Source organism: Jaculus jaculus, chromosome 1, assembly GCF_020740685.1.
Source record: "Jaculus jaculus isolate mJacJac1 chromosome 1, mJacJac1.mat.Y.cur, whole genome shotgun sequence".
NCBI lineage: Eukaryota > Metazoa > Chordata > Mammalia > Rodentia > Dipodidae > Jaculus > Jaculus jaculus.
Window position 1 is genome coordinate 305,846,036 of NC_059102.1, and position 26,876 is coordinate 305,872,911.

Below are 26,876 nucleotides of genomic sequence, written 5' to 3' on the forward strand. Positions count from 1 at the left end.
TATTTTTTAATTGTTTAAAATTTTATGTGTTTGAGAGAGCAAGAAAGAAGCAGAGAAAGAGATAGAGAAGCAGAGAGAGAGAGAAAGGGAAGGAAAGAGAGACAGAGAGAGAAAGACTGGGTACGCCTGTCCCTTCAGCTGCTGCAAATGAACTCCAGACACATGCACTACCTTGTGCATCTTGCTTATGTGGGTCCTGAATCATCAAAAACTGGGTCCTTTGGCTTTGTAGGCAAGCACCTTAACTATTATGCCATATCTCCATCCCCATACAATTTAATAAGTATTATTGTGTCTGGAGATGGTCAACCATATTAGGACATATTTTCTGTTTTCCATAGGAATTGCTAATAATTATTCAAAAACTAAATATTTTCATTAGAGGAAACGTATGTACATCTAAGATGCCATTTTAAAAGAGCCCATGGGCCATGTTGTCTGTGAATGTTAACTGGGTATATTACAACTTGCAATGGTCTGCCACATTGCCAAGGCCCTGTATCTTCACTTTTGTTCAAAAAATTTGATCACTATAATTAGAGACTTTGTATTGATGAAAAGGCTAACTACTCCCCTCCCCAGAAAAAAAATAACAGCAGCAACATGAACAGATAAACAAGTAACAACACCTTTCCAGTGCTGAAAAAATAAAACACCCTTCTACTTTGTTCTCAAATTTTATTTGGCTCATTGAGTATAGACCTTTACTAGACATCTTTAAAGCAAGGGTACCTCTAGGCCTCTTTGGTATCTATAGAGCAGGAATTAGCTAATACCAGAGGGGGGAAGAAGATCATATGTAGTTTTCATTCTTTGTATGTGAAAAAGAGCCCTATTCTATGGTGCTGGTAGGATAACTGGATACCTGTATTATCAAGTAAGAGGAAGGAAAGGAAAAAGAAATCCCAGAATAATTGAAGAAATAGAAATTAAGCAGCAATGCAGATCACCAGGAAAGCTTCACACTCTGGAGAGATGCTGGCTTTGTTCCCACATGGTATACCTGAAGGAAGATGGAGAAGATGGAATAGAGACCAAAAGTCCCACCCAGAGCCCCTCATCTTACTTGGCTATAAGGTAGACTCCATATCGGTGATACACAGTTTGAGAAAACTTGTTCCAGCAATTCTTTTTCTTCAGAGCATAATCTACTTCTTGTAGTCCCGAACAATTTAGCAGAACTCTCAGGGCATCCCTGGCAAAGCTAAGGCCCCAGAAAATAGTCGTCACCATAAGGCACTTTCACATGACTAAACACACATCACCTGGCTTTCTTCACATCTTCAGAAGGGTACAGTTTTGAGAAAGGCATTTTTCAGAAGAATGAGACTGTCAAATGTTTCTCACTTTTCCTGATTAACATTGCATGGGCTGGGGAAGCTAAATTAAACTTGTAGCACATAAAATCTAGGGTTAACCACAGAACAGCTTACCAGTTTCTTTTTTTTTTTTTAACAAGACTTTTCTCAAGAGATATCTAACAATATAATGACTTACTAAAACTAATTTCCCTGGTAATTGCCATCAGTAAATAGGACAAATTTACATCTATTTGTGGGTGATTGAGTGTATAAAGGACAGGGAGTGAGTAAATCAAATGTTCTTAGTGGTAGTAAATGGTGTTTCAGTACTCTGTTTTGTTTAGATGTCCTCACCAGGCAAGCCCAATAGCTGACTATATGTCATGACTGAGATGGCAGAGTAGTGCAGCAAAGGGGAATTGCCAAACCTCGCCTAGCCCAAACACATCACATCCCACACTAGAACCGCACTCCGGCTCACAGTGTGAATTGGCACACACCATTCTATTTCCATGTACAGTGACCCACAAAGGTTACTATCAGTGGATACATGAGTGGCGGAGCTGGAAGGAATGTAGCTTTGGGTTGAATGTTGTTTTCAGCTTCCACCCCATCTCTGACAGGGCTGCAGCAAGAAACATGTCTGCTAGTGCTCTTTATGTGCCGCACCCACGCTCTGAGGACTCTCTGGGGACCAGGTCCCCAGGAGGGTTACTTTCCTGAAGACATTCTACCCTCACAGGAGAGAAAGATAAAATAAGTGGACAGAGCACCACACATAGGTTTATTATAATGAGTCCTGTATGAACCCAAGCAGGGAGCTGAATGCTTATCTCTAAATCAATGTGAAATAGCCAACACTCACAGAGGCCATTCCTTGGACAGCATTTTCAGCTGACTGCTGTAGAAGAGTTGAAGCACGAGGGCCATCAGGAGCTGGGGGAAAAGCTGGGCCACTGCTTTCTTGTAAGATTTCACAGCTAGAAATGTGCAAAGTGCCTGGGAAGCCTATAAGGGAAGGAGGAGTGAGTTAAATAGACAACCATTTCACTGCAAACCCAATCAGTCTTAGGGAGGTGAGGAAGGACTAAGAGGACTAGGAAACTGAACCTGTGTCCTTAGGCTTTGTAGGCAAGTGCCTTAACTACTAAGCCATCTCTCCAGTGTGCATATTGACTCTTGAAATAACAACTACATCACAAATCCACATAACAAAGCCTTACATTTATGAAACTATGGCACCTTTGTATTATATTTCAGTAAGACTTGGCTTTACTCCTAGTCATAATGGGGTGATATGAAATGATAGACAGAAGTAAAATTAGGCCTTCACATTTCAATAAAAACTATGTGATTTAGCTGATGGCTATCTCTCTGGAATCATCTACACTTTAGCTCTGTGAAATTTCTTCAGACACTTTTTCCTTGTTTCTTTTTTTTTGACATACCAGCCAAGCTTCCACAATGACAGGCATCTGCAAGAGTCATTCTCATCTCACTTAGAATTCTGACTTTATGTCACTTCACAGAGAAGAATGCCCTGTCCAACTTCCCTTAAGCCATCCCTGTCACCATTTCCTTTCATACACCACTTTATATCTTTTGACACATGACAGTCGTATTTGTTCATTGTCAGGTGTGACACACCATGGATATGTGAAGAGGACTGTGTGAAGGAAGCAGGGCTGTGTGTGTGTATTCAGGAATTTCATGATCAAGAAAACAATACTGGAGGGTGAGGAGATAGCTCAGTGGCTAAAAGCTCTTGCTTGCAAAGCCTACTGCATTTACTTTCTCATCCACCCATGAAAAATTGGACAGGAATTTGTTTACAGCAACCAGAGACCATGGTGTGCACACATGTGCTCATGTGCACACACACTTGCAAATATAAGAGATTACAATACTGAACTAAAATACTCATGGTGCTATTTACCATTACAGGCATCATATTGGTGGTATCAAGAGAAAAGCGTCTTTTGTCGAGCACTGTGTCCTCCATGTCCCCAGGCTTTCCTTTGAGTATGAGCAGGAGTGTCTTCAGCACTTGAAGTGCCACAGTTGACTCAGTGCTCACTGCTTCCCACATCATTATCAGCGTGCTACAAACACAGAGTTATGAAATGTATGAAAACACATTTGCTATTTCCTACTTGATACAGTGATATAATCAGTAGAACATGTTGGGTTTACATCTTAATATAGAATATCTGTGAAGATAATATCAAAACAAACTGAGATTCTCATTTCCAAATGATCTTACAACTGTCTCCTGATGGCATTCAAAACAACAAATTTACATATCTATGGAAGTGCAGTCTGCTGTCATTGAGCTCATGTCCTATTACTACTGGAATATTTGTCCGGCTCAGTTTCAAGAACTGAGCAACTAATCAATTTTCTGTACTGGAAGCTCTGTCTACAACTTCACTTCATGATCTTGTTCATTCAGGAAGAGGGATCTATTTAAAGACTAGTATGGGAACACAAACTCATATATAAGTCAAAAAACAGTCCCAACTAACCAATTTACAATATGTTCATATATTAAAGTTGTCAATAAAAATTAAAAGAAGGGCTGGATAGATGGCTTAGTGGTTAGGGTGCTTGCCTGCAAAGCCAAAGGACACAAGTTCGAAACTCCCCAGGACCCACATAAGCCAGATGCACAAGGTGACGCATGCATCCAGAGTTTGTTTGCAGTGGCTAGAGACCTGGTGTGCCCATTATCTCTATCTGCCGCTTCCTCTCTTCCCCCTCTCTTTCAAGTAAATGAATAAACAAATTTAATTTTTAAAAAATTTAAAAAAAGAAACCGAAACTTCTAAAAGAAAAAAATGTGGGCTGGAGAGTAATGGTCAAGTGTGCTTTCTGCCCAAGCTTGAGGGCCTGAGGGAATCTGAGCCAGAATTTTCTTTTGGGACTAATGTCAACCATGTGTAATATCACACAGAATAGAAAGGTCAAGGTTGGTATGGAATCCACATAAACTCATTTTCAAAGCACAAGTTCTTTCATAATTTGACTTTCTATCTTTTGCACTGTCAGTAGTAGAGAACTAATGCCTTCTTTTCTAACATACAACCTGTGGAAATGGAGTGATGTGATGTTTATAAGCTCTTCTAATGCACCTACAAGATGAATTATACCAACCCATAGACTCAGATTAGCATTTTTGATTTTCTTAAATATTTTTGTTGATCTTGGATTGCAAATTTTAGATGAGCAGTTAAAGGGGTAGGATACTCTTAATTATATTTCACACTCTTTAATGCTTATGTTTTGGTGGGTTGAAATAGCTTGTCTGTTCTTTGTGAATAAGAAAATTACTCTGTATTTAAGGCTTTAGTTTTCTTAAGAAAAATAAAGGATTATAAAGATTTCTTAATGGTTAAATGCACTTGCTTTCAAAGCCTGCTGGCCTAAGTTCAATTCCCCAGTACTGATGTAAAGCCAGGGACACAAAGTGGCTTATATGTCTGCAGTTTATTTGCCATGACAAGAGGTCCTGGCATACCTATACTGTTTGTCTATCTCACAAATATGTTTTAAAAATATTTTTTCACAGAAAAAAATGGGCCATTTAACAAATGAGCAAAAAAAAAAAATCTTGCATCACAATGAGACAAGCTTATTTCTGTATGATTTAAAACAGAACACAATTTAAAGCCTCAGATAAATAATAGTTACATTAATCATTTTTGGGGTCCTACTGTGTGTCGAGCTATGCACAGTTATAAATAACATATGATCACGCCTTACAATGATCCTATACAATGAAGAACTGATTTTTTTTTAGAAAAATAAAAGAAATCACATCCGACTATGATAGACCAAGAATTGAGTTCATGTCTGACTGTGGAATGGTGACCAAACCTGTGCAGAAAAGAGAGGAAGTAGGGAAGTCTTACTTGTCTGCTGGGACTGGGTAGTCCATGAGTTGAAAGATGACGTTCTTGGGTGAAGCACGTGTTAACAAGGAGATAATCTGCATCATCGCATCCTTCATAATGTGAGATTCATTTACATACAGTTCCTTATGAATATCATCCAGAATCTTAGACACCTACAAAAGAAATATCACAGGTCAACAAAAATGCCAAAAAATACATATAAAAAGATGCAGATGTATGACAAAATCAGCAAGCAAATATCAGTTAGTGAATATACTCTGTTCTCCACTGATTGCCAAGTACATTACCACGGTGACCTTCTGTGCATGATATTCCAAAGTCAGCTGCAGCATGGACGCTGCCTCCAATGCAGTTTCATAATCAGCCCTAAAGAGCGTCTTCAGGAGACTCCACACAAAATCAGTCAGAAAGAAGGGCAACGGGCTTTGCCCAACACTCTGAAACCAAAAGGAGATTTGTGACTTCATGAACCTGCATACGAAAGGCAACTAAACTAGACATTGTAGAGGAAGTGCAAGGGCCTGGTAGAAGTAGAAGACATTTATGAGCCTTTGAGGCCTCTTTCTCTGTTTAACAAATCATGAAAATTTTCTTTACACTAGTGTTATTACAAAGATGATGAAGTGTGGGTGCAACAGTATAAAGGTGATGATCTTCCAAATGTATTTAATTTTTTATCTTATTTAAAGTAATTATACTGTTCAGACATAACTGTGAACTTTTAAAGACAGGGAGAGAGAGAGAAAGAGAGAACCCCAAAGCAAGGAGACATAGGTATTCTTATGCACACATAATTGAGGTCCAAAAACTACTATTCAGCTCTATGAACCATAAATTTGAATAAAATTACATGATTATGAGATTGGAAATGATGAATGAGCCACGTTTTCTATTTTTGCCTTTATATAAAAAAATAAGTCATTCTTTCAAATACAAAGAAATACCTAATCTCATCAATAAAGGTTTTTATGTTTCATCTTTGAAGGGACAGAGTACCACTCACTTTAGTCAATAGAGCAGATCTGAGATCTTGAAGGGACATGAGATGGCAACTTTGGAAAGCTATGGAAGAAAACCAAGGCTTAATGAAGTAGACTGAATACCATAAGTGCTCTATACTACTTCAAGAAAGCCAGATTTGACTTCAAAAAAAATTTTTTTTAAAAATTGGGGCCAAGAAGATGGTTCAGCCATTAAAGGCACTTGTTTGCAAAATCTGCCAGCCTGGGCTTGTTTTCCCAGTACCTATGAAAAGCCAGATGCAGAAACTGGTGGATACATGCACCTGCAGTCCATTTGCAGCAGCAAGAGGCCCTGTTGTGACCATGAGCTCTTTCTATTTATCTCTCTCCCTCTTTCTCTCTCTCTCTCTCAGGCACATAAATAAATGAAAAAATATACTTAAATTGGGCTGTGTAGATATCTCAGTCAGTAAAGTGCTTGCTTGCAAGCATAAGGACCTGACTTCAATCCTCAGTACTCACATTTAAAAGCTGGGCATGGAGGCACAAGCTTGTAATCAAACTCTGAGGAGGCAAAAACAGGTAGGTCCCTGAAGCTTGAGAACCACCCTGGCTATTCTAAATAGGCAAGCTTCAGGCTAGTGAGAGTGGGACTGAAGCTGTCCTCTGGCTTCCACATGCATGCACACACAAAGGCACAAGCACCCATGTATGGGCACTCTTGCATGTATACAAATGTACCATCCTTATAATTGAAAGTGAGCATTTTCTCTTTCAACTATTTTTTTTAACCCAACAAATCTTCTACTCTAATGCCTACCTAAAGGCTATAGGAAAAGCAATCTTCAGTGAAACTTAGAGCTACTGTAAGATGTTTTTGTCTTGAGAAGCTGCAGGAATGATAGTTGCATGTATTAAAAGACAGAGAATGGGGCAGGAGAGACAGCTTAGCGGTTAAGGCACTTGCCTGGGAAGCCCAAGGACTCATGTTTGACTCTCCAGGTCCCATATAAGCCAAACACATAAGGTGGAGCAAGTGCACAAAGTTGCACAAGTGTACAAGGCGGCACACATTTCTGGAGTTTGATTATAGTGGCGGGAGGCCCTGGCACACCAATTCTCTCCTCCTTCTCACTCTCTGTCTTTCATAAAAAAGGCTTGCCTCAAAAAAAAGATAGAGTTTGTTCTCCCAGGATTGCACCACCACGTAGGGCCTGCTGACTCTAGAGGTCACCATCATGCTCCTCAGTATTGCGTTGCCCTGCTGCTTGCTCCTGATGCTACTTTTCTGAGGCATGCAAAACACACTGCAACCTTGACATCCCATAATTTGCCACGTGTTCCTCTATGTGGGACATACCATTTGTAATACATCTGTAAGAACCTTTATGAAAAAAATACATAGAGGAATCATTTTGAGCTATTTCCTTTCTGCAAATTCCCATGAATGAGGTGGTCAGTTTGTATTGCATGAATTGTTTTTGATGAACAGCACTTTCATGACTCTCTGTGGCTCCTTCATAAAACGCTGTCCTCTCCTACAGCTTTTTACTGTATCAAGAGAAAGTGACTGAGCTTGTTAACTGCCTTTTGGTTCAAACCAATCTTCCTGTTTTAATGCTGTCCTTGCTTTCAACCTCCTGAGTGAATAGCCTTGCTGCCTTTATTTTTGTTTGTGTCCATTGGCCTTTGCCAATAATCTCTTGACCTCCTTGATGCAACTATGGATTCTACCTGTTGAAGGTTACAAACTTAAAAAAAATTTTGTAAGGAAGAAAATGAATGCAATTTTCCATTTCCACAAATTATGCAGTTCTTTCCCACATTTTGGGCAAAAGCAGGGGACAGCATAGTTGGAGTGCAATGGACAAGCCTTACCCAGGGAAAACCATTTTCTTTCTTTCTTTTTTTTTAAATTTATTTGAGAGCGACAGACACAGAGAGAACGACAGATAGAGGGAGAGAGAGAGAATGGGCGCGCCAGGGCTTCCAGCCTCTGCAAACGAACTCCAGACGCGTGCGCCCCCTTGTGCATCTGGCTAACGTGGGTCCTGGGGAACCGAGCCTCGAATTGGGGTCCTTAGGCTTCACAGGCAAGCGCCTAACCGCTTAGCCATCTCTCAAGCCCCACTTCCTTGACCATGGCATCTCCCCTGAATGAACTTGCGTTCTCTTAATTTACTCATTTCATCTACTTTTGGAATTCCACACCCCTGTGAGGTCCACCAACTACTCTTGCTCTCTCTTACACTTGCTAACACAGAAATGGCTCTGGTCTCTCACCTGGAAACTGAATAACATATCATAAGCGCAATGACTCAGGGCACTCAAACCCAAATTCCTAAACCTGATAGACACTGAATACAGGTGAGAGGCAATTCCAACCTAATACAGCCTTCACACATCACTTGAAAATGCCTTGAGGAGGCAGCTAGTACCATTTATGGCATGAGGGATTCTAACTCAAGAGGTTACACTGGAGGGAGCATGGATGAATGGATGAAGAATTATTTTCTAGCAAACCTGCATATATTGGGTTCTTCATGAAAATGGCCAAATTCATGGTTAACCAAGTTTTGAAGTTGGGTGGTGTAGTAAACAGCTCCGCAATTTTGGGATGAGCATCCAACCAAACACATTTTTATGGCATAAACATATTTATTTCAAACTTACAGATCTAGGGGACATTCCATCAATGGAAGAAGAAGCTGGATCCCTTCATAAATCTAAGCACAGAAAGAAACTACCACCAGCCACCAAATACCAAAAGACTCCAAGTATGAATTAGCAGCAGGACCCTGCCAGAGCACAAATCTCTCTGCACACCTTTGGAATGGAATACAGATCTGTCTCCAGTAACACCTAAGGGCTGGACTCTAGATCCCTCCCCAGTGTGACATGTCCTCCAGACAGGTGGCTAAAGATCCAAGTTACAACTTTAATTTCAACATCTGATTCTATGGGGCCATACATTCAAACTACCACAGGTGGGTGAGGAAAAAATAAAACTTGATTTGGAGAAATGCACTGCAGGAGTCAGCTTCAAGTCACTGAGATGAACCTTCAAACCAGGTACAGTTATGGGAGGAAGGGATCTATTGAAGTATATGATTGAGGCAAAGTTCCATATGGCAGAAAAAGTTGGTCCACCTTCACAGACCTAAGCAGACAGAAAAGCCACTACCATCACCAGCATAAGCAAGCACACTTCAGTAATTCCAGACAAAGCTCAAGTACTTTGTGTATCTTTAGATTATAACTCCCCAAACACACCTTAGGGCTGGATCCTAGGATCCACCCACAGTGATACCTCCTCCAGCCAGGTGGCTGGAGATCTAAGTTACAAGCTTTAATAAATTCCTGGATGTATTGGAGAACATCTATTTAAACTACCACATTCCTCCCCTGGCTCCCGAAAGATTTATAACCATCTCACATTACCAATTGTATTCAGTCTAATTTTAAAGGTCTCCATAGAGTTGCTCATATTCTTTACTAACTTAAGATAGTTCTAAAGTCCCAAATTTTATCTGATATTTAAAATAGTCTCTTAGCTTTGAGTGTTGTAAAATCAAAATAAGTTATATACTTTTAACATATAATGGCACAGAGTAAATATTTTTAACTTCTATATGGCATAGCAAGGAGAGACGGGAATAATGTATAGTCAGTAACGATCAAGCAAACATAAAACATTTGCAGTTTAAATCAGATATAATTTTGCCCCTCCAGCTGGGCTGAATAGCCAGCTTTTATCTCCAGCCAACAGAGCTTTATGGCAGCCATTGTACAGTTCTGGTATATCTAAACATCCTGGAGTCTCCATACAAACCATCTTTCAGTGGCTCCAGTGGTCTGCCATTGTCATCCCACCCTGCCTAGATGTCAGGTCCCAAGAGCAGCTCCTGGAACTGTGTGCACTTCATGATGTATTCCATGTATTTTCTATGTTTCCAAAATTAATACCAGGTGAGCAAGACACCCATATTTCTAATTTAGGGATAAAATGAATCAGTGACTTGAAGAGCAAAGTCCTTCCTTTTAGTAAACTCCTTATAAAAAAGTTTGCATTTTTATCATTCAGTCTTCCCTCAGGCATTTGCTCTACTATTTCAGTATAAAGTACTGGAGCCATCTTCCTTTGCAGTGTTAATGTATTTGAAAAAAGCAGCTTCAGTAACCTAAAACCAGTGTGTGCCAGTAAAATTTAAACTTGTCTTAATTTCTCTAGTTTTGAACCTTATGTCTCTCAGTCCCATATCTTTAGCCAAGCACATCAGTTGATTACAAATTTAACCTAATCAAATTCTCTGGGCCTGGGCAGCAGAACACAGCCAGCTCTTAGGCCAGTAGCCAGGTTCCAACAAAGTTCTCTGCAATCTTTCCTTCCCCTTAGAAAGTTCATAAGCAAATCCTCCAAGTATGATTCTCTCTGCACTTAGCATTTTCATACTTTCATCCATAGTAGTCCATAAAATTTTGCCTGCCACTCCAGAAGGCATCTTCAGTTGCAAGTACAAAGTCCATGTCCATTCTTCTAAAACAAAAGTTCCAAAAGACATGGTCAGATTCATCTTAGCAACCCTACTCTTATAACCAAAGTTATAAGAAGTTGGTCTACTATCACAGACCCAAGCAGATGGAAAAACCACTACCATCATCAGCACAGGGAAACATACTTCAGGAACTCCAGGCAAAGTTCAGATACTTTGTGTATCTTTAGATTGGAACCCCAAACATACCTTAGAGCTGAACCCTAGGATACACCCACAGTAACAACTGCTCTGGCCAGGTAGCTGGAGATCTAAGTTACAAGGTTTAATAAACCTCTGAATGTATTGAGGGCATCTATTTAAAATACATTAAAACTTGCCCATGTGGGTAAAAAAAAACAACACCCTGATTTTTGAAAAATGCATCATCATCCATATGTGCTCTCCAAACATCTATGCAAGGATTTTTGGTCATATTTTAGATATGTTGTTTTCACATCTCTTTAGCCTCCCACAATTTTAATGTTATTCATGGAGAAAGGGTGGAGGACTACTGCCCTACATATGTAGTTTTAGGAGGAACATGCTAGATCCTGTCTCCTTAAGAGATGAACTATTCCTAGGGGCTTCCCAGAAAGCTTTTAAATGAGTTGTTGGCTCAATATGTATGTCTGGAGGTCAACTTACTTGAAAATATAACTTGAGTCCCAGTGCTTTCTCAGTATGGCCTTAGGTTTGCTATTCTACCTTCTCAGCTTCCTGAATACTAGAGTTCTAAGCATGCATAGCTCTTTTTTTTTTTAAGGTGGGGCGGTCAACTTCATAGCTCATTTAAAGAGACAAAATCCAAGTTATATAATTGTGATGTTTGTGGGGTAGATTGTAACAGTATTGACAGCAGTCTTTTAATTGGTAATTCCATTAATTTTGCCAAATATCTCAGTTTACCACTTTTATTTAACTGTAGCTTAAAAATAAGTGTAACTAAGAAACATCTATCTCATTTGTATTTTGTAAGTAAATCTCAGTATTTGAGAGTAATAGCATAATTCTTACTAGTTGCAATGAAATATGGCACAAAGAGAGTGCTCTGCATAGCATTTAGCCTTTGCTTCTTTGAATTAAGAGGAAAAAAACTATTAAAAACATAAACTTTGATGAAATAAATTACCACTAACAGTGGTAACCATGTGAAATGATAGACAGTGAATAAAGTTTATGATACAATACCAGAGCAATTTTGACTTTGTCTTGTTGTAGGATCTTGGGTAGCAATTCCACCTCCGTAGTAGATGTTTGGCTGTAACTTCCATGTTCACTGTACTTGGCATACATGGTCTTTGTATTGTGTGCTGCATTAAAGAAAAGAATTCAAGGTTTCTATTTGATCACTAGTTACACATATGGCACTGCTATTTCCAATTTCCTTTCCCCTCCCAATTCTGGATAATTAAAGTATTCTGAATATTTAACTCACTGCTCATGATTTAGTTTCCTAGAATATTTTTTAAATATATTTTAAAAAATTTTTTATTTATTTATTTGAGAGCGACAGACACAGAGAGAAAGACAGATAGAGGGAGAGAGAATGGGCGCGCCAGGGCTTCCAGCCACTGCAAATGAACTCCAGACACGTGTGCCCCCTTGTGCATCTGGCTAACGTGGGACCTGGGGAACCAAGCCTCGAACCGGGGTCCTTAGGCTTCACAGGTAAGCACTTAACCGCTAAGCCATCTCTCCAGTCCAGTTTCCTAGAATATTTTGATGGCATTCATCCAGAATTTATAAAATACTAAATAAGGCTATGTGTGTGAAAGATAGAATTTCAATAGGCTGACAAGCTATCACATATACCTGGGCCATCAAATAGATTGTTTGTACACATGAAGATGTTCAGTGACCATGAAGAGCTGTTGCTAAGTTAGAGGGTTTATTATTCAGAGAACAACTTGGAGGCATTTTCAAAAGAGCTGAAAAGTGGGAAATGGTGCTGTAGAAATGACTCAGTTGTTAAGAACACTTCCCCCACAAGCATGAGTGCCTGAGAAGCTCTGAGACTGCCCAAGTTTCAATCCCCAGATCCCACATAAGCATGTGGACAGCTGAAGCCCCAGTCCATGTTTCCCCTGTTGCCTACCTTCTGATTTCAAGTTAATCAATTGGCTTCTTGCTTTCTGTCAAATTTGTGTTTTGGGGCTGGAGAGATGGCTTAGTGGTTAAGCGCTTGCCTGTGAAGCCTAAGGACCCCGGTTCGAGGCTCGGTTCCCCAGGTCCCACGTTAGCCAGATGCACAAGGGCCCATTCTCTCTCTCTCTCTCTCTCTCTCTCTCTCTCTCTCTCTCTCTCTGCCTCATTCTGTCTGTTGCTCTCAAATAAATGAATAAAAATAAAACCAAAAAAAATTTGTGTTTTGTAAATTTGTAAAAAGTCATAAACTCTTTGTGTGTGTGTGTGGGGGGCATGTGTGTCATTTTATGCCTGTGGAGGTCATAGAAGAAGAACCTCTGGTGTAGGTCCTCACCTTTCAGTTTCTTTGTGGTAAGGTCTACAGTTTTGCCTCTGTGTACTCCGGGCTGGCTGACCTATGGTCTTGTGTCTTCCTTTTATCTCTTCATTGGTATGCTGGGATCATAGATACTAGTACTACTGTGCTCTGCTGTGAGTTCTGGGAATCCTAACTCAGGTGCTCATGCTTACACATCAAGTGCTTTAGCCACTGACTCATCTCCTGAGCCTCCAGATGCCTTCTGATTGATTCCTTTTATTCAGTAAAACTACTGACATCAATCCATGGCTAAAAATTTTATTTTAATTTAACTCCTTTTTGCTTGGATGTGTGTGAATGTATGTAAGGGTCGAGGAGGGATGTGGTATGGTGTGTGTGGTATATGCACATGTATGTGTTCCTATTCATTCAACTGCTGTCAGGTGTCCTCACCTGATGTGGACACAGTGGAATGTCAGGTGCCCTGCTTCATTGCTTCTCTTTGTTGAGCCAGAATCCCTCACTGATTTTTCTTTTTTCTTTTCACAAGCTCTGGCTATTCCGTAGGCTCTGTCCCCCAAGGGACTGGAGCTGCAGGGGCATGTAGCTGTTGAATGTGGGTTCTGGAGATTCAAACTCAGGTGGTCTCTGGCTCCCTCAAGCTCTCAGGCTTGCATAGGAAGCACACAAAAGTACTGCGCCATCTCTCCAGCCCTCATCCATGTTCTTACATCCATCAGTAGTTCACTGTTTTTAGTGAGGAGTATGGTTCTGTTGTACACATATGTCACAATCGATTCACCTGTTGACAGATGTTGCTTGGGCTATTACAATTAAGCATACTATGAGCATTCATGGGCACATATTGTACAGATATTTACTTTCATTTTCTCAGGTAGATACCAAGTTGGGCAGTGACTAGATCTCATGGTAAATGTGTACTGAACAATTATTTTCCACTAGCAGTATGGAACTATTGGAATTCCATTTACTATATATTCTTATAAAATACTACATGGTCAATTTAGATACTCCAATGGGTGGGTAGTAGTGTCTAGAGTTTTTAATTTGTTTCTTAAATAACTATATATTTAAAAACATTTGAGCTGGGTGTGGTGGCACACCCCTTTAATCCCAGCACTCGTGAGGCAGAGGTAGGAGGATCACTGTGAGTTCAAGGCCACCCTGAGACTACACAGTGAATTTCAGGTCAGCCTGGGCCAGAGTGAGACTCTACCTCAACCCCCTCCACCCCATAACACACAAACAAAAAAACAACCAAAACATGTGATGCACTTCTTTGCCATTTGTGTTCAGTGTTGCAAGTTTAATTGTCTGTGCATAGTGAGTTTTGAATGTTCTTTGTAAATTGTAGATTTTGTTTGTCAGATATCTAAGTAGAAGGATTTTATCCTACTCTATGTCTTAGCAATTAAGAGTGCTTTCACAGAGCAAACCTAATTTATATTTACTTGTGCATCATGCTTTCAATAGTGCAGCTACCAATTATTTGCCTAATCCAAAGTCCAGTGATCTAGTTTTACTACCATATGTTTTATACTTAGTTTGATTATTCAGTTTAAACTTTTCCTTTGTATTAGTGCATAGTAGTTGAATTAATTGTACATAAATATTTTAATTACCTTATAATAATGGATGTCATTACGACATTTTCATTCATGTATATAATGTACTTTGAATATATTTACTCCCCAGAAACCGCTCTTGTACCTCCTGCAAGCTAGTCCCTTTCCTCTTCTACTTTCCTGTCTAAAGAATAGATTCTGCACTTTAGAGAAAGCTCATGATATTTATCTTTATGAGTCTGGTTTATTTTACTTGAAATGATGCTCTCCATGTCTATCTGTTTTCATACAAATGACATAATTTCATTCATTTTTAGCTCTATTGTGTATATGTACCAGATTTCCCTTAAATATTCATGTTGATAAACATTTGTGAGATAACTTTTTAAAGAATTTTTATTAGTTTTAAACATATTTTCATTTTAATTGACACAATCATTTTACTTATTTTCTGATATGATATGATGTGCTATTTAATATACATGCCAAGTATCACATAGATCTGGCATATCTACTACTTCATATAAAATTTTCTTATATTAGAGCATTAAAATCATCTCTATTAGTTATTTTGAAATATTCAATTCATTATCTCCAGAAGTAACAAAACACTGGTCTAAGCAGAATAGAGAGATCTTGAAATTCTAAAGTTCTTGAAGTTCTAAGTATTCCATTACAAAAATTCCATGACAATGCTAAAAAGTGTGTTTGCATGTGTGTGTTTGAATGCGTGTGTATGAGAGTGCATGTGGAGGCCAGAGGACCACCTTGGGTATCGTTCCTAGGCACTGCCCACCTTTTTCTTGAGACAGGGTCTCTCAGTGGCCCAGACTCACTTAAACAGGTTACACTGGATGACCAGGAAGTCCCAGGGATCTGCCTGTGCATGCTTCTCCAGCACCGGGTTTACAAGCATTCAACCTTACACCTGCTTATATGAGTAGCGTGATCAGACTTAGGTCCTTATGCTTGCAAGGCAAGCGCTTTACCAACTGAGCTACCTTTTCAGGTCTTCAAAAGGATTTTTTGAAAACTCATATTTTAGAAAGTGAGACAATATGCCTTGGGGCTAGAATTTGAAATTATAGACATAGTGGCTTTCTCAGAAGAAAATTAACCTGGGGAAGATTCTTAGTAACATTAGAAAAGATGGTGAACCGTCTTTACCATTCGGACACCTGGCAATGCAGAGGATGTAATACAATCCCATAGATGCTTGCTTTACAATTAAGGGGTCACCATGGAAACACAAAAGACACATATCTGCTGCCAGGAAGCCTAGGCATGGAGCATCCACACTGTTCTAATGGAGAAACAAAGGAGAGAAAGTGCATTAGCTGGGCCTGTGTCTGTATCTCATGCTATTTTAGGAACATAGTAGCAGAGGGTAATTCTTGGAGTTTTTGTTTTAGACAGTACACAATAGTGTATTAATATAATTTATATTACAGTGAGCAAAAAAGTGAGAGAAGACATACAGAATGCCAAAAATACCAGTAGGCTAACCCTGATTTTAAATTCTCAGTGGTCTTGTGTGGTGCTTTTATTTAGTTCAAAAAACAGGGACCTGGGGACCTAGGAATCATGCCCCCAAGTGGAGGTCAGCACACGTGATCTTATGCTATCCAAGAGTGCTGAGTTGATATAGAATTAAAGCCTGTATTCAAATCTTGGCTCTGCTACTGAGTCTCAATTTCCTCATCTAGGAAATGAAGACAAATGGCATCATGTAACATCTATTGTTGGGATGAAGAGATACTATGTCAAAAACTCCTAGAAAAATTCTTGAGCCTAATAGTAACTCAAATCACAGTTTCTATTCCATCAGCTGGGTAACAGTTTGTAGGCAGCAAATTCCCATGACATGAGGAATGAGATCTGCAGAAGCCAGCAGAGGGCCTCTTCCAGAAGTTCAGCTGCATACTGATGGGAATATAGAATTTTATAACTCTAAGGCTCAATTTTCACATGTGAAACACTTTAAATGACTCTACAGGTAGAATATGAATTAATTCCCTCCTAAAATTGTGCTGATTTTTTTCCCAGAGAAATTCATTAAAAAAACAAAAAGCTCAAAACATTTGCTTCTAATGTCACCACTATTGCCACAATATTTATGCTTTCCTCCCCCAACTTCCATGACCCATCAGCTAACTGTATATTTAGATATTTATCTTGACTAACTTTTGGGGGAAGAACAAATGCAATTACAGAAGAGAGTAGAGACATAAACAGGAGGAAGTGAGATGGGGGATATAAATGCTTATGAAAGTATAACCAAGCACCTTTGACAAATTTTACAGGTTATTTGAAGAATAAAGGGCTTTATTCACCTATAGTCTTTCTATGTTGGGGGCATGGCTGGCAGAGGGTTTTCCTCATCTCTGAGGTGAGTAATTGGATAGATAGTTACCTTGGTGTTTGTAGCAAATGTTCATTGTAGCTAGACTTGAAGTGAACTCTCTAGGGAGATTCCAAAGCCTGTTGTTTCTTTCTACCATTTCCTATTCTCTCTCATCTCCTATTCTCTCTCTCCTCCCTCTCTTCTCCTTTTCTTTTTTTCTCTCTCTCTGCATCCTCTCCTTTACTCATTTTCTCAAATGACCTGAGTCACAGGCCAAGGCTATAACTGAATTGGGATTCTGAGAGTGATGTTCTCAGTGGGAAAGGGAAATGAAAGATAAGACATCTCTTCCTTATGTACATGTTTTCACTGAATTCTTCTTGCCCATGTATCTGTGTAAGACTGGCCAAGGGTGTCCCTTTCAAGCAGGCCTGGAACTCGGAATCTACAAGGAGACATTAGGAGATGCTGTTAATCCAAGTTCTAGGAAGAAATGCCCTATAGCCCTGGGTGTCTGATTTTTTGTATTGGCCTTCCCAGTTTCTTTATTCTATCTGATGACAAGATGTGAAAGGCTACCTCTGTGTTCTAAGCCTAAGGAAAAACAGGTGAAAGATTCTCTTTCGCGGTTGGGCATGATGGAGAAGCACATCTCACAGGCTTATCTATAAGGGACCAGTCCTAAGGGTTTATTGTAGTTCAGTTTTTGCCTTTGTTCCTCTATGAATATCCCTTCTCATGGACTTACAAATATGTAATTCTGAGTAAGAACTTTTATAATGAAAGCAGTGTGTGGTAGCCTTCTGATTTCTAGACAGGATCTGTTTAGGAATATTTCTCTAGAAGAATGGGTATGGCTAAATCTACATTGCTAGTGGGGCATGAGTTAGGATAAGCTAATAGAAGTGTGAGGCAGAGTGTACTTATTAAAGCCCACATGGATTTTTTCCTGAAGGTATGCTGACCACACTTTCATCTCCCCAAACATCAGGCTTTCAGATCATTGATATGATACGGCCATGCTTATATAGAATATCTACAAGTGTTACAAAGAAGAAATGAGTTAAGATCTCCACAAAAGTACCTTCTCTTTTAAAGCTAAACACTCTTGATTAGCTTTCTGTTTCCCTTCTGTACTGAATACCTTTCAAGTCTTATCTCCTCAATTCCTTCTTAACAATAATCATAGTTTCAGGTGTTGCATTCCAGACCACCACTTCACAGATTTTTAAGCTTCTTCTTATAGAAGTCACACCTGCACCTCTAAACAATGTTTTCACTTCTGTTTCCAATACCAGTTGAGTTCATTAGCTATTGTGATGGCTTATATTGACTGTTAACTTGACAAGACCTACTATCTCCCATGAGGGATTACCTGGATTAAATTAATCTCTGTGCACACCAGTGAGGATTTCTTAATTAGGTTAATTAAGGTGGGAAGACCCACCTTAACTGTGGACCACACCATTCTAAGGGTTAGAGTTCTGTACCATATAAAAAAGGAGAGAGGTGCCTAAGAGTTAGCATGCATCACTCTCTGCTTCCTCACTGTGAACTGAATGTGACCAGATGCCTCCAGATCCTGCCACCACACCTTCCCCACCACAGTGGACTGTACCCTCTGTAATAGTAAGCCAGAGTGAATTCTTCCTTCCCTAAAATATGATTTTTCCCATAAACTGGGGAAAGAGAGGAGGGAGAGAAAGGAAGGGAGACAACAACAAATTTTGTTTGAAATTTGTCATAATTAAACATAATCCTTTGCATGCTAATAGAAGTAAAGATTATACAATAAAGACAGAAAAGTGTCTTATCCAATATGGACAATACTGTAAAACAGAAAGGGTAGTTAGTTGCATTTAATCAGAGAAGTACAGAACAAAAATTCATTTTGTTTGATTCAGATATACACACATGTCACTCTGCTTTTAATTTTTTTTTTTTTTTTCTTCGAGGTACGGTCTCACTCTAGCTCAGGCTGACCTGGAATTCACTATGTAGTCTCAGGGTGGCCTTGAACTCACGGCAATCCTCCTACCTCTGCCTCCCGAGTGCTGGGATTAAAGGCGTGCGCCACCACGCCCAGCTTGCTTTTAATTTTTTTAAAAAGATATTTATATATTTAAGAGGGGGGTTGTGTTTAGGGACATGCCAGGGCCTCTTGATGCTGTGAATGGACTCCAGACATCTGTAGCATTTTGTGCATCTCACTTCACCTTGGCACTGGGGAATCAAACCCAGGTGGACAGGCTTTCCAAGCACGCTCCTTTAAAGTGCTGAGCCATCTCCCCAGTCCCTCAGCTTTTAATTTATTGACTGTTTTAATTCTGTGGTCTCTATAGATTTTACCTTTAATTTCATTGGTTTATCCATTTTAGGAGATACTGTTTTAAAAATAAAACCACGTGGGCTGGAGAGATGGCTTAGCGGTTAAGCGCTTGCCTGTGAAGCCTAAGGACCCCGAGTTGAGGCTCGATTTCCCAGGACTCACATTAGCCAGATGCACAAGGGGGTGCACGCGTCTGGAGTTCGTTTGCAATGGCTGGAGGCCCAGGCGCGCCCATTCTCCTCCGCCCCCTCTGCCTCTTTCTCTCTGTTTTTGTTGATCTCAAATAAATAAATAAAAATAAAAACAAAAAAAATAAAAAAAAATAAAATCACCTGAATGACGTTTATGTTTCCGTGACCATGAGCGTCCTTGCTTCTGTTTCTGTGTGCTGAAAAACGCTGATGCACTACCACCTAATGGCAGTTCGTGAGCACTGCAGAATAGAGCAACAGGCTGTCTCACTGGGATTTTTCAAACCTCTTATAACTAGGAACCTTCAATTAGCAGTGTATTGCAGCGTTCTTCTTCCCACTTCAACATGCAATTATCCTTTCACAGTGGAAGTCGGTTGCATGAGTAGTGGGAAGAGAGAAGGGGTGGAGTGTGGTGGTTTGATTCAGGTGTCCCCCATAAACGCAGGTGTTCTGAACGCTAGGTTCCCAGCTGCTGCAGATTGGGGAATTAATGCCTCCTGGAGGCAGTGTGTTGTTGAAGGCGGGTTTATGGGTTTACAGCCACTTTCCCCTTGGCACACTCTCCTGCTGTTATTGTCCATCTGATGTTCGCCAAGAGGTGATGTTGGTACCGAGACTAGTGTCATTGCTGCTAGAAACCTGACTTTGACCCCTTGAAGCTGATTTTTCCAGAGGACTTGAAAGGATTTGAAAAATTGGCCCAAGAGACACCTTGTAGCACTGTAAGTACAACTTGATGGACTATTCTCTTAAGAGTTAAAAGACCAGAATGCAGTAAGAACTATGGACTATGAGATTTCACTTATGATGCTGAGAAAGAGCTTTGTTGGACTGGGGTAGAAGCAGTTTGTGTGAGAGGCTTGCTATTATGCCAGTGTCCTGAGAACTTGTGCAGATTTGCATTGAATAGAAATGGACTAGTGTGAGCAGAGGGGTATGGCACAGAAATGAAATCTTTGATTTGAAACTGCTGCCCATTCAGCTGCAATTGTATGAGAGATTACAACCAATGATATTGGGCCAGCTGACCTTCATTAGGACAAAAAGAATGCACAGTCTTTTGAAGTAGCCTGAACATTCAAGGGATGTCCTGTTCTTCAAAGTTTGCTTTATTCCCCCTGAATTAACAAATTGGCACCTTATCCTGTATTATGGAGTATAAGACATGCAGGAAAGAGAGGGTCATTGAATTTGCAACATGGTCTTGTGTTTTGGAAACAGCCACGGGCAGTGTGAAGCAGGCCTGCTAAATATTACCTACATGGAGACCCGATGGTGTGAGGATGAACCGTGGATTGCAGTAGAGACCCAGTGGAGATGCCAGCACCACGAGATGGCTGATAAGGAGAGCTGCCGGCCCCAGATGAAGTTTTCCAGGACTGTAAGTAGCCTAGCTGGAAGGGCAGAATTGGAACTCCAGATACTTGTTGCTGGTTAGAATTATCGGACTTGGAGAGTTGTCACTGACAAGAGTTGTTTGACCTGGAGCTACAGAGTTTGGTGTTTGCCCTGTTTATATCTTGTATTGCTAAAGTATTTCTTTGCTATGTCCAATGTCTTATTTTGCAGTGTGAATGTTTATTCTGAGCCATTATGGGGTTTTTTTTGGTTTGTTTGTTTGTTTGGCATTACTGCTCAGTTAAAAGATCTTGCACTATGGGGATGTTTGAACATCATTGAGATTGATAAAAACTATGGGGACTTTTGAAGTTGGAATGAAGGCACTGTATTTTACATCATGTGTAGTTATCAGTTTATGGGAACCAGAGGGGGAATGTGGTGGTTTGATTTAAGTGTCCCCCATAAACTTAGGTGTTCTGAATGGTAGGTTCCCAGCTGATGGAGATTTGGGAACTAAAACCTCCTGGAGGCAGTGTGTTGTTGGGGGTGGGCTTATGGGTGTTATAGTCAGTGTCCCCTTGCCAGTGTTTGGCACACTCTCTTGCTGTGTTGTCCATCTGATGTTGGCCAGCACGTGGTGTCCACCCTCTGCTTATGCCACTGTTTTCCTCTGCCATCATGGAGCTTCCACTCAAGTCTGTAAGCCAAAACAACCCTTTTTTCCCCCACAAACTGTTCTAGGTTAGGCGATTTATACCAGCAATGCGACCTTGACTGCAGTGGGGTATAAGATGAATCTCTAATATGCCTCCACTGCTCCTTGGATACAACTTACTAGGATCAATAGATAACATTTAACTATAGAGAGAAGCATGGAAATAGACCCCAAGTAGTTGACATCAAGTGGTAGTTGAATGCATTCCTTATGTCAGGAGCTGAACTTAAGTGGTGAATTACACTTAATCCCCAGCCCCATTTAAGTTGTTAAATGAACAATTAGCAGAGTACATTTAAAAACCACTTAAGTGATAAGTTTGGAAGCAAGGTTGTTATAAGTATCCACATGAAAGTATTGTTCATCTTGTGAGGTTTCTGAAAAGGCAAGTATCAATGTCATTTAAAATATAGACATCTCTTGTGAATATTGAGAGTTATGACATAACTACTTGTTCTCCATCTGAAAGACAGTAATTGAATTCTAATAATGTTGCAATATTTTTGAAGGTATGAGAAAATGGGGACTTCCATAGGAGTACAAATTACATTACTAAACCTTAACCCCTCAGACCTTTTGACATAATAAACCTGTGAGCATTGCTGAGCACATATCCACATACCCGTGCAAACCATTTGTGTTGTTTAAGGTAGAAAAGTTAAAAGAAGGCTTGATGTTCATTAACTGAAAAGTAGTTAAGGAGATCAAAATATATCAAAACTATGAAACAACTACTGGTTAGAAGAATGAAACTATGTATATTGACATGAACTGTCAGTAGGCTCTCAAAAAACAAACAAAAAAAACCCCAGTTGCACTAAAAGTACCACAGGTAACTAAGATGTAACTTTAGTAGTAAAGAAACACAAGGTAATCAAACTACATATCCCAGTATGTGCTAGTACACATGGGTATGTATATAGAAAGTGCCTAAACAGGACACATCACACTCATTACAAGGGAGGAGGTAGGGTTGTGAGGAAAGCAAAGGAAGATCTATGATTACTTGTACTGATTTCAAATAAATAAAAGTTTAAAAATATTTTAGCAGAAATTAAGAAGCAAGGTAATAAATAACATTATGGTCAACAGAGAAGAGTCCAGTCAGCAAAAAAACTACTTCCGACAAATTCATACTACTTATGTGTGTGTGTGTGTGTGTGTGTGTGTGTGCAGCTGAGTTACTTGTTTGAGAAACACTGCTCTGACTGACTCTAAGATAAGTAGAATATTGACTTCTTTCCAGATAGTTCCACATACCCACCCAGTAAGACCAAGCTGGAATCTAATGTTCTCAAGACCTAAGACATGGCAAGTCATACTCTAGCAATGTGGTCTTTGGGTTGAAGAGATGGCTCAGTGATTAAATACATTTCCTGGGTAAACATAATGGACTAAGATCACTGGAATTAGAATCTTCACATCCACATTCAGTCCTACATGGGAGCAGAGAACCAAGAATCATCAGAGCTCATGAAAGAATGGCAAGTTCCAGAATCAGTCAGAGTACTGCAGCTCAAAACAAAACCAGGCAGAAGAGCAATGGAGCTGAACACCTGACATCCCACTTCTGCCGCTGTGGGTCACAGCACCCCACCACAAGTGAGCATATGGTATATCACATGGGCACACGCACACGCACACACTGCACGCACGCACATGCCTGCACACACACATGCAAATATAAATAAATAAAAACAGAAATGTAGTCTTCAGGATTGGTGGCATTATTGCATTCTGAGACTTACAATTTTCTCACTTTCCTTGAACGAAAAGTTTAACACTCTGCTGATGACAAGTAGTGCTCTTTCTTGCAGGAAAAAATGATCCTTATTCATCCACATGACCATTTCCTATTGGAAACATAGGAGTCATTTTAGAAGCATGGCATTTCCAGTTCCTACGGGCTCCTCCTTACAGTCTCCAACTTCACTACTTCAGGCAGCTGTATGGTTTCCAGATTAATCCACACTTCATCTTATTTGATTGAAATATACAGATATAAAAAGACCAACTGGCATACAGCTTCACCTACTATACTAATATGCTTATGTTTATTTTATTAAATGTATTAATAAGCTATGAATATTCCTTACAGTAATTTGTCAGGTACCATCAAATTTTAGTACAAGGCTATAATGTGATAGCTACCTGGTTCATCATCTGTTTTTCTGGGTACATATTTTTCTTAAAAATAAGCCACAGAATTTTTATTTCAGCTTTAGACTAGAACTGAAATTTAATCTCATCCAGAAATATCAAATATAAATTCAAGCTCTGTAGCTCTTTGTTTCTGGTGTCTACAGAATTACCGCAGCATAGATCCTGTAAAAAGTTATAGCTTGTACCATCCAGAGTGTGGATTGGGCCATTCTTGGGTCTTCTTGAGTCATGGCTAGGGCAGCTCAGGGATACAGTGATGGAATTAATTCAAGGAGCAGAACCTCTCTAGCTGGTGTAGACAAGTTAATGCTGAAGTCTTATGGATATCTCTCTAGAATCCATACCCTTATGAACCTAGATTGCTTCAAAACCCTCTGAGATAGGGGCTAGAGGATGTATTAGTTGGTAGTAATGCTTGCTGTGAAGGCATGAGGACCTACATAAAAGCCTGGCATGGGCCGGGCATGGTGGCACATGCCTTTAATCCCAGCACTCGGGAGGCAGAGGTAGGAGGATCGCTGTGAGTTCGAAGCCACCCTGAGACTCCATAGTGAACTCCAGATCAGCCTGAGCTAGACTGAGACCCTACCTCAGAAAAAAAAGAAAAGCCTGGCATCTGGCATGGCCGCACATGCATGTAAATTCCAGTGTGGAGAAGAATACAGGGAGTGCATCTTTGGAGCTCAGTGGCCAGCGAGTATACCAGAAAATCAGTAAGCTTCAACATTTGTGAGAAAGACTGACTCAAGAAAACAAGATGAAAGAGTGATAGAGGACACCTGACGTCTTCTCTAGCCTCTGCATGCATGTGCATGGGGTATGTGGATCTTCACACACACATCATACACACATGCTGCTGCTCTTCTCCTTGCTGGAATTTGTATGCATGTGCAGCCATGCCAGGCTTTCCTGTGGGTGCTGGGGATAACACCTGGGTCCACATGCTTTCACAACAAACATTATCACCTACTGATACAACTCTGTTAAAAGGCCAGAAGAAGTCAGGTGGTGCATTGGACTTACTCTTGATGGATGTGCTAGTTCTAAAGGGAAAATAGACAGGCCAAAGTTGCTGGCCCCATAAGTTATTCTTCCAAAAGGAGTTCTTCATTTCTTTCTGAGATTTCATCAGTATGCCTTTTATTGTCCATATTTCTACCAATGTTCTGACAAGGATCACCAAAGTAGTCCTTAAGAGATCAAGGCTTCCTCTAGAACTTGTGTCTTGTTGTTCCTCAACAACGTGATCTCTTTGTTCCATACACAGCAGTTTGGGTTGTTTCCAGCCAATGCCTCCGGTGTCTTCTTCATTACCCAGTTCCAATATAGCTTTCACAGTTTTAGTTATGTTATTAACAGAACAGTGCCTTTCCTTGTTACAATTCTTTTCTAAGTCTATTCCATTTTGTTATTGCAGAATAGTTGAGACTAGACAATTTATAAAGAATAGAATTTTGGTTCTTAAAATTCTAGAAGCTGTGTAGTCCAAGGTCAAAGTTATCTGTTAAGACCCTTCTTCCTATATCACGTCATAGAAGAATGCAGAAGGAAAATAGGGCACACAGAAGGAAGAAAGATGAATTCATTCTTCTATCAAAAGTCTGTTCCCATGAAAATGTCATGAATTCATTCATAAAGGAAGAGTTCTCATGATCCAATCAGCTCTCAAAGGTCTCACCTCTTAGCACTTTTTCATATGAGATTAAGACATCAACATATACACTTGGGGCAGGGGGTCTATATTCATCCACAGGCAGTGGTATTTATGAAGATAGGATGTAAAAGGGAGACCTAGCCCCAATGGTAACGGGAAAAATGAATGCAATTATGCATGTGTTCACCTGCATATTGCCAGATGAGATCTGACCTCTCAAGTGGCTATTGATGCCACCTACCAAAACTTATTTTTTAAAAAATATTTTATTTTTATTTGTTTGTTTATTTGACATAGAAAGAGGGAGGGAGAGAAAGAGAATGGGCACGCCAGGGCCTCCAGCTACTGTAAACGAACTCCAGATGCATGCACCCCCTTATGCATCTGGCTAACGTGGGTCCTGGGGAATTGAATCTGGGTCCTTTGTCCTTGCAGGCAAATGCCTTAACCACTAAGAAATCCCTCAAGCCCCAAAATTTATTTTTAATAATTCAAGTAAATAATTTTTTATAATTTCATTCCATTTTAATTTTTTAAAATTCTTTATTTGGGATTTATAAGGCTTTCACCTGTGAAGCCTAAGAATCCAAGATTGATTCCCCAGGACCCATGTAAGCCAGACACCAGACACACAAGGTGGTGCATGTGTCTAGAGTTTTAGAGTTTTATTGCAATGGCTGGGGGCCCTGGCATGCAAATTCTCTCTCTCTGTCTCTCTCTTGCTTGCGTGCTCTCTTGCTCTCTCAAAATAAAAAAATTCAAGCATATATATATATGTATGTATGTATATGGAGAGAGAGAGAGAGAGAGAGAGAGAGAGAGAGAGGTGAAAGACTGACAGAGAGAAAGAATGAGTGCACCAGGGCCTTCAGCCACTGAAAATGAACTCCAGATGCAAGCACCACTCTGTGCATCTGGCTTTATGTGGTTACTGGAGGATTGAATGCAGGTCCTTAGGCTTTGAGGGCAAGTGCCTTAACTGTTAAGCCATCTCTCCAGCACCTATTTTTAAGTATATATATCAGCTCTAACCACTTGGGAACTTCCAGCTGTGGGTGAGTTTTCCCTCAGCTGGGCCTGGCTCTGCCCAGGGTCAGCCTGGTTACGCTGAGGGAGGCTCCCCTAGCCTTACCCTCCACATGGGTTCTTTGTCTCCTCCAGCTCCCCACATGGCAAGAGCTCCTTGAGCTTTCTTTTCTGTCTTCTTTTTCCATGGTTTTTCCAGGCCCTCCACGTGGGATCTTTAGCCATGTGGGTGCTTTTCCTTGGTTCTGTATTTCCCTCAATAAATATAATAATTTAATAAGTAAAAAAATGCTCAGCTTCCCAACACTAGGAGTTGTGAATAGCAAATTAAAAATAACTAAAATCCATAGAACTCTTTTATTTCTAGTA

General features: G+C 40.0%; 1 protein-coding gene across 1 annotated transcript in view; it reads right to left on the bottom strand.

Moving 5' to 3' along the window:
- The window catches only part of Mroh9 (maestro heat like repeat family member 9), a 57,070-nt gene that overhangs the window by 22,345 nt on the left and 7,849 nt on the right, over window positions 1-26,876 (bottom strand). Inside the window, exons 6-13 of the mRNA XM_012948866.2 lie at window positions 23,413-23,517; window positions 15,909-16,044; window positions 11,901-12,022; window positions 5,503-5,652; window positions 5,213-5,367; window positions 3,238-3,403; window positions 2,167-2,309; window positions 1,067-1,204 (exon numbers count right to left, since the gene is read on the bottom strand). Coding sequence (XP_012804320.2) covers window positions 1,067-1,204; window positions 2,167-2,309; window positions 3,238-3,403; window positions 5,213-5,367; window positions 5,503-5,652; window positions 11,901-12,022; window positions 15,909-16,044; window positions 23,413-23,517 — 1,115 coding nt within the window. The remainder of the gene's footprint in view (window positions 1-1,066; window positions 1,205-2,166; window positions 2,310-3,237; window positions 3,404-5,212; window positions 5,368-5,502; window positions 5,653-11,900; window positions 12,023-15,908; window positions 16,045-23,412; window positions 23,518-26,876) is intronic.